Source organism: Enhydra lutris, unplaced genomic scaffold, assembly GCF_002288905.1.
Source record: "Enhydra lutris kenyoni isolate GAN:26980312 unplaced genomic scaffold, ASM228890v2 scaffoldscaffold99, whole genome shotgun sequence".
NCBI lineage: Eukaryota > Metazoa > Chordata > Mammalia > Carnivora > Mustelidae > Enhydra > Enhydra lutris.
The window spans coordinates 11,069-19,550 of NW_019154183.1; the positions used below are offsets into that span (position 1 = coordinate 11,069).

General features: G+C 38.4%; 1 protein-coding gene across 1 annotated transcript in view; it reads left to right on the plus strand.

Moving 5' to 3' along the window:
- The window catches only part of LOC111139305 (ankyrin repeat domain 26), a 131,311-nt gene that overhangs the window by 11,058 nt on the left and 111,771 nt on the right, over positions 1-8,482 (plus strand). The window contains exons 6-10 of the mRNA XM_022491551.1: positions 177-249; positions 800-906; positions 2,372-2,509; positions 4,576-4,643; positions 7,576-7,580. Of these exons, the coding sequence (XP_022347259.1) occupies positions 177-249; positions 800-906; positions 2,372-2,509; positions 4,576-4,643; positions 7,576-7,580 (391 nt within the window). The remainder of the gene's footprint in view (positions 1-176; positions 250-799; positions 907-2,371; positions 2,510-4,575; positions 4,644-7,575; positions 7,581-8,482) is intronic.

Here is an 8,482-nt window from a genome sequence, read left to right on the forward strand (position 1 = left end):
TATAGTGCAGTTCTGTAATATTTCTCAAACATAGAGGATCATTGAGTCTTTCTATTGAGGCACAATCCTCACCTTCCAGCAAAGTATATGTTCTTTGGGATATAATTTAAGAAACACTACTGCAGAGATAATCATTTAGGCTGTTAATTCAGTAAAAATACTTCAAGCCTTTACAGCTATGTTTTAGAGTTTGGAGATAGAGAGATAAAAAATAGTCCCTTCCCTCAAGAAGCTCTTGGTTTCGATGGGGTGCAATAAAATAAGTGGAGTATATAGTGATAAATGCCATGATAGAAGCCGAGATTCTTGGAACTGGTCAATGTTTGAAGTAAGATTTGGAGAATGACTACAGTTAATCTGTTGAAGAGGTGGAGGAGGGCTATTTAACTTAATTTATTTTATTTTTTTCAAAAATTTTTATTAATTTGAGAGAGTGTGAGTGGGAGAGAGACATGAGCAGAGGGGTGGGGTACAGAGAGAAGGAGAAGCTGACTCCCCACTGAGCAGGGAGCCTGACGTGGGGCTGGATCCCAGGACCCTGGGCTCATGACCTGAGCTGAAGGCAGAAGCTCAGACTGAGCCACCCAGGCCCCCTGAGGTGGGCTATTGTAAAGAGAAGGAGCAGCTGGTAAAAGTACAGGGGTAAGGGATGGTGGGGGGTGGGGAGGATGGGGGATGGGAAGGGGGGGTGAGAGTACTTATATATGTGTTTAAGTTTAGAGGATCCTTTATAGGTTTTAAAATTCAGTATGGAAATATGTAATTTTATAAATTATAAATTGTTTTTGCACTTTTACAGTTCGAACTCACACCTTTTTTACTTGCTGTAAATGAAAACAAACACCAAATGGTGGAATTGTTAATAGGAAAAAAAGCAGATGTACATGTGGTTGATAAGTCGAAAAGGTACGGTAGTTGTTTTTTTTTTTTAAACCTTATATTGTTCTAGGGTGGTAAGAATTAAGTCAGAAAGATTAACTTAATAAGAAGAGGATTAATTTATAATTATATAGTGAAAAATGTCGACATGTCATCAGGCAGAAAACAATTATTCTGATGAGGCAACATGAAGAACAGTATACAGCAGAATTTATATTCCTTCATATTATTGACTGATGTGATCTGCAGTCTTTTTTTTTTCTGCCATATGATTTTATGTTAGCTAAGTGGGTTTCATATTAGTTTTATTATAAAGTGTGGACTCCTTTTATTTTATGAAACAATACTGAACTTCATAACCCTTTTATAGTTTTTTTGGAAACGTCTACTTCATATATATTTTCCTTAAAAGATGCATATTAAACATAAATAGGAGTTGTTTTATCTTTTGAATGATTCCTTGCTTTAAATTGCCTTTTTTTTTTTAAAGAATAATGATGTTAGATGATCCCTAAGTGATTATTAATTACTATTACCAGATAGTGTGGGCTTATCATCCTTTTTCATGTTCAGTATATATATATTTTTGTTTGTTTGTTTTATTTTGTTTTCATTGGTAAGGGTAGAAGGATGAAAGATAACTTTAATTGAATAGATTTTTCTTTTAATGAGGACAAATCATAGGTGGGTGATAAAGAGAAAAGAGATGGACTTTAGATTGATACAAGACTTGGTTTAATTCCTTTCCTACTTGCTGGGTATGTGACTCTGGAAACATGACTTATCATCACCAGATACGTTCTCTGATATGAAAAGGAGGATAATATATCCTTCAAGGGTTGTTGTGTGTAAATAATATCTTATATATATAGTATTTAATTTAGTGCCTAACACATGCTTATCATTAACTGCAACTATGACTCTTTTATTACTGTTGGTATGAATACTGTTATTTTAATCCTGCAAATAGCTTTTTTGTTTTCTTATTTTTTTTTTTAAAGATTTTATTTTTTGAGAGAGAGAGAGAGCATGAGCAGGGGAAGGGATTAAAGCAGGGAGCCAGACGTGGGGCTTAATTCCAGGACCCTAAGTTCATGACTGAGCTGAAGGCAGACGCTTAAATGACTGAGCCACCCAAGCACCCCTGCCAATAACTTTTTATACAGACCTGTCCTCTAGAAGGCTTGGAAGTACACTGAATCAGCTTAAGGAAGAAATGGGGAATTCTTATTTAAAAGAATTTACCATAGTTTCTTGTTCATCAAATGACTTTAAATTAGCAACTTCTACTCTCATACCCAGGTGGGACAAGAGGCTTCTTTTTTGTCCTTTAATTTTAGCCGTGGAGGTAATTTACAAATATAAACACTTGAACGTGTTAATGGTCAATTCTGTACCGATAGGCAAGATATTAACCTGGTAAAGTATATGAAATTTGCTGTTTAGATACCTCTGAGTTCCTAAGGGTGAAGTTATGTCTCTGTTATTTTAGAACAGCCCTCATGCTTGCTGCAACTTCTAAATCTCCAGATGTAGTCAGGCTTCTTCTTCAGCAAGGTATTAATCCCTCTTCTCGAGATGAATGTGGATGGACAGCAGAGGACTATGCTGCTTTTAGTGGATTTGATGTGTAAGTGTTTACATTAAAATGTTAGTTATCACTAAACTGAAGTTTAAAATAATTTAACTCTTAGTTCTTATGTAAGGGTTGCGAGTTCGTAGTTTGATTTGGGCAATGTTGGAATGGCAGTGAGTTAGCCCACGTCATTTGCCAGAAACCAAGACAAAGGCTAGTCTAGTTAGCAATAACAACGGGAGCAGGATTCTTTATCTCGGGACTATTGAGACGTTTATCTTTAGGGATATTAACTGTATCTGTTTCATTCCAAGGATAACTGTTATGCATGGGGTACAAAGAATGTTACGTTTGTGGTTTTTTTTTTTCCTTCCTTCCTGTCTCCCTCCCTCCCTCCCTCTCTTCCTCCCTTCCTTTTTTTGTAGATTTTATTTATTTATTTCAGAGAGGGGCAGGGTAGGGACAGAGGAAGAAGCAGATTCCCTGCGGAGCAATCCCAGTCCCCCAAGACTGTGAACTGAGCTGAACGCAGATGCTTAACCAAGTGCCAAGTGAGCCACCTGGGTGCCCCAATATCCAACATCTTATTTTTTTTTTCCTAACTAGTTACTTGGGTCTTGAGATGTTCAGTTTAGTAGAAAACCCTGTACTTTCCCTTGAGGGTTATCTCCTATACTTTCCCCCTTGAATTTTCCAAGAACCTGAGGAGTTCCCTAAGACCAAAGAGACCATCCTCTTTCGCAAGTCATTTGGAGGGATAAAAGGACCTTCTTATCATTCCCTTGTTTCCTTTGATTCTGTTGCTGCAACATTGCTGTGTAGCACCTTGGTGACTCAGTTGGTTATGTGACTCTTTGGCTCAGGTCATGATCCTGGAGTTCCAGGATCGAGTCCCCCAACTGGCTCCCTGCTCAGAGGGGAGTCTTCTCTCTCTGAACCTCCCCGCTCTCATGTTTTCTCTCTTCCTCTCTCATTCTCTCACTCAAATAAATAAATAAATAAATAAATAAATAAATATCTTTAAAAAAAGAAAGAAAAATAAAGATTTTATTTTTTGAGAGAGAGAAAGAGTGAGAGCATGAGCAGGGGGAGGACTTAGAGCAGGGAGCCAGACGTGGGGCTCAATTCCAGGACCCCAAGATCATGACAGAGCTGAAGGCAGACGCTTAAATGACTGAGCCACCCAGGCACCCCTGCAAATAACTTTTTACAAAACAGACCTGTCCTCTAGAAGGCAATTTTTTTTTTCTCTGCAGTCTGGTTATGATTGACCTTTGCTCCCAGGATGCCCTTGCTGATCCGCATTCCTCAGTCTTCATGGTGACCCACAATGAGACTTCAAAGTTACAACATTTTTTTAGTTTACGACGTATGCTTATATGCTCAGCTGCTATTCCAAGGCACCAGCACCCTGTTCTGGCCGCCGGGCCCCCTGGCTTTAGTCACACACACCCTTCCCTTCACACTCAAAAGCCTTATGTGAAGCCCATATGTTAGCGCACACCTTCATAATGAAGTACCGCTTGAGGATTTCGCTTGTCTATCCTGCTAGCAGATGGTAGTTGGGACCCTTCTAAGCTGTTAAAGAGGTTCAAATAATGCTACAGGAAGAGCCTGGACTTTCCTTTCTCCTTTGTTACTAGGCCTGTATCTCAAGCCTGCTTTAAATCCCGTGGAGCGCCTTTTCTTATGAGGTGATGAAAGGTCTCATACTGCCCTTCCCAGAGTGGTGGGCGTCACGTTTCCCGAGAGGCCATGTTTTGGGTATAATATTTCATTAACTCCTCTTAACAACGTTGTGAAATAAGGCAGTAAGATGCCTGTTTTATAGAGGAAGACTTGGAGCCAGAGAGAAGTGGCTCGTCCGAGAAATAGCTGTGGTTATAGAGTTAGGACCGCTGAGTTCAAGACACGTTCCGTTATGGCAAGCTAACACTACTAATTGCTAAATTACTACTTCATGACTAGTTCACCTTACTTTGAAGTATATGGGGTAATTTAAATTTTGATATTAGCTCTGATATTATTCAAAATACTCTTATGAATTTGATATATTTGGTAAATGTTTTTCATATCAGTATTAAAATAGTAACATTGTTTATCACCCTTTTTATACGTAGCAATCGCCAAATAATTGCCCAACATACAGAAGAAAGACTTAAAAATTTTTCGCAAAATAACAATCCAGGTAAGACTTTTCAGAGTGAATTACTTTTGGTGGTCACATAGATGAAGTCAGAGTAAGGAAGTTTTGATTATGAAAGAGCAGTGGAAAAAAAAAAAACCCAATGTGTAAATTGCATAAGCTCACTTTCTTGCTTTCTTCCTTTCTTTCTCTCTCTCTCTCTCTTGATTTTATTTATTTGACAGAGAGAGAGAGAGTGAGAGAGCACAGGCAGAGGGACAGGGAGAAGCAGGTTTCCCACTGAGCAGGGAGCCCAGTGTTAGACTCAGTCCTCCCAGGGTCCAGGGATCTTGACCTGAGCTGAGGCAGGTGCTTACCCAACTGAGCCACCCAGGGGCCTCTATTTTTTTTCTTTCTTAATTTCTTTCTTAATAATCTAGTATCCAGAATTATTTAAGAAGTTAAATACTGTCATGAACAATAGGAACAAATCCATGAGAGAGACTGGACTCCAGGAAACAAACTGAGGGTTACGGAAGGGATAGGGTGGGGGTATGGGAGAACCAGGTGATGAGTATTAAGGAGGGCATGTGTCATGATGAGCACTGGATGTTATATGCAGCTAATTAATCATTGAACACTACATCAGAAACTTACAATGTAGTATATGCTGGCTAACTGAACATAATTTAAAAAAAAAAGGTACCTCAGTGTGAACAACAATGAAAAAGGAAGTTAATTGTAGGTAATTTAAAATATGAGACATTATTGTCTGAAAAGAAATTCATTATTTTAGTCATGACCCCTAAAATCCCTTATATCTTTGTGTAAATAAGAGAAATTTTTAAGTTAGTATGTTTTATGTTTCCTCTATAAGCATATTAAAACAATTTGAACTTGTTATGAAAATGGATCTTTTAATTTTTACAAGTGGATTACATTTAATAAGTATTATTACATTCTGCTTTGTCTCAAAAAAAAAAAAAGGAGCTATCCTTAAAAGTGGGAACTCTACAATACCTTCCTTGTACCATAAACAAATGGCAAGCAAAAAGAACTGGAAAACTTAGCTAGTATGCAGCAATACCAGTGAGACTGTTTTTTTTCTTTAAGGGTGACTGTCTGTGGTACAGAAATCAGAAAAGAAATGTCTTGAGAAGCATAGGTTGTTTTACATATTGTTGTGTCAACAAGGTATCACCATTAACAACTTCATTTCTCATTAAAGAGAATGAGATATGTTGACTCTATTAGAACAATGTTTTCTTCTGTTTGTTGCATAATTGTCATGATACTATAATTTTGTTTGAACACAATACTCTGTTGCCATTAGTAAAAAGATTATCATAATAAAAATTCAAATGGGGCAACTCTGAGGCTCAACAGATTATAATAAAAGCAGAAAAATTGTTTGCAATAACAAAAATGCTACCATTGCTCCCTAGGTGTGGCACCTAGTGCATTATACAGTCTGAAATGTATAAAGAAACCTTTAACTTAGTAGACTTTTATCAAAGAAAATATGTAGGTTGGTTTGGTTTTGCACTTTACTCATTTTCATTTGTTCACTTAGCAAATAACTATCAAGTGTCTTTTAGCTACTAAGTGTTACTCTGATGTAGAATGCAAACATTCAAAAAACACAATCCCTGCCCTCCAGGAGTTTATTATCATTGTCATTTTTATTATTTACTCTATTTTTACTACTTTATTATTTACTCTACTTTATTCCATGCTTACTATGTGCCAGAGTCCCCTAGTGCTTATAATTATCATTGTTATGTTTTTATTGGTACTTAATATGTAAGTCGATAGTAACAAATTAGAGTTTTAGGAGAGTGGGTAGAATTTAAGGTAAGTATACAGACTGAGTAGTAAGTTTGCCAGGTAAAGAGGCAGAAGAACCATGTTTGGCAGGAGGAACATCCATCAAGATTACATGTTTTGCAGAGGGAACAGCAGTGCGGACGCTCAGATGTACAAGTGAACTTTGGAGCACTTAAAAGCAGTTCAATTTTGCTGGTACAAAAAGTGCTGTGGGAATGGTTGGAATGAGTGAATACTTAGCTAAAGCAAGCTAATGAAAGTTTTTCAGTACCATAGAAAGGTGTAGATCTTACCCTGTAGACCTTGGGAAATTATCAGGTCGAATGCTTTTAGCTGTAAATAACAGGTGACTTATAATAGTGACTAAAACGGGGCCACCTGGGTGGCTTAGTCAGTTACGCATTGACTCTTAGTTTTAGCTCAGGTCACACAGTCTCATGGGTCATGAGATCAAGCCCCACATCCCATTGGGCTCTGTGCTCAGCATGAAGTCTGCTTGACGATTCTCTTCCTCTGCCATTCCCCCCATTCGTGCACTCTCTCTTGCACGCGTTCACTCTCTCTCAAATAAATAAATCTAAAAAAAAGCAAACCAAACAAAACAGTGACTAAAACAGTAGGAACCAGAATTGGTTTTGATGGTTCAATGATGTCACCAGGATCCCAGTTGTCTCTTTTTAGCTTTGAGGTTGGCAGTATTTTATATGTCCTTTCCTGATTGGCTAATTAGCGAGAGTTCGAGGCATATTCTCACATGACAATATCCAGTGACTGGAAGGGCTGTTTTTCTTTATATGTTTCTTTTCTTTCTTTTTTTTTTTTTTAAATATTTTATTTATTTATTTGACAGAGAGAGACAGACAGAGAATACAAGCAGGGGGAAGCGGCAGAGGGAGAAGCAGGCCTCTTCTTGCTGAGCAGGGAGCCTGACGTGGGGCTGGATGTCAGGACTCTAGAATCATGACCCGAGCCGAAGGCTGACGCTTCACAACTGAGCCACCCAGGCACCCCTATATGTTTCTTTTAAATAGGAAGAAAACTCAGAGGCTCGCAGTAAATGTCCTCTAACATCTTATAAGCTAGGTTATATCACATGCTTGTTCCTAAACCAGCCGCTGGTAAATCAGGTACTGTGATTAGCTTAGAATAATCATTTCTCCTTTTGAAGCTGGGGTAAGGCCACCTTCTTCGTGTTTGGGAAAATAAATATCCAAATAAAGTTGTGGTTCTCCAGCAAGAATGAAGACTATGGCATGGTTATTGGGGAGGGAGCCAGCAGTACTTGATGCAGGGATTCACTGGAGAATGTGAAGCAGAAGGGTAATAAGATTAGATTTGAACTAGGGCCTTCTGGTTGTGGCACAAAATAGCGATCACCAAGCTTTTCCTCTAAAGGGCCAGATAGTGAATATTTTAGGCCCTGTGGTTTCTCAACTACAGGTACCATTATAGTGTGAAAGCAGCCGTAGCAATACGTAGGTGAATAGCAAGAGCCAACCATCTGGTTCTGTAAATAAAGTTTTATGGGAGCACAGTCACATGTGACTGGTCCGACTTGGCCTGTGGCCATAGTTTGGTCACCCCTCATGTGGAGGATAGATTGGAAAAAACCATGTAAAGAGACGAAGATAAAGGATGCTTATATTTCCTTAGTCTAGTATCAGTCCATTATGAAATGTTCACTCCTCTATACTGAAAAAGTCAGGAGGCTCAATTTATTCAATTTACAATGTTGTTCTTTTTCTAGGCCTTATGTCTTTCTCATTTTTTTAAAATTTAAAACTTAAAAAGATTTTATTTATTTGAGAGAGAGCACAAGTGGGGCAGAGGGGCAGAGGGAGAGGGAGAGGGAGAAGCAGACTCCCCATTGCGCAGGGAGCCTGATACAGGGCTTGATCCCAGGACCCTGAGACCATGGCTTGAGGTGAAGGCAGACGCTTAACTGACTGAGTCACCCTGGTGCCCCCTTTTTCATTTGTTTTGCTTAAAAATTTTTTATTCATTTAAGAAATAACAATATTAGTTGGTGGCTTTTTTTTCCTTGTGGAAGTCATCAGTTAAGAGCTCATGTTTGC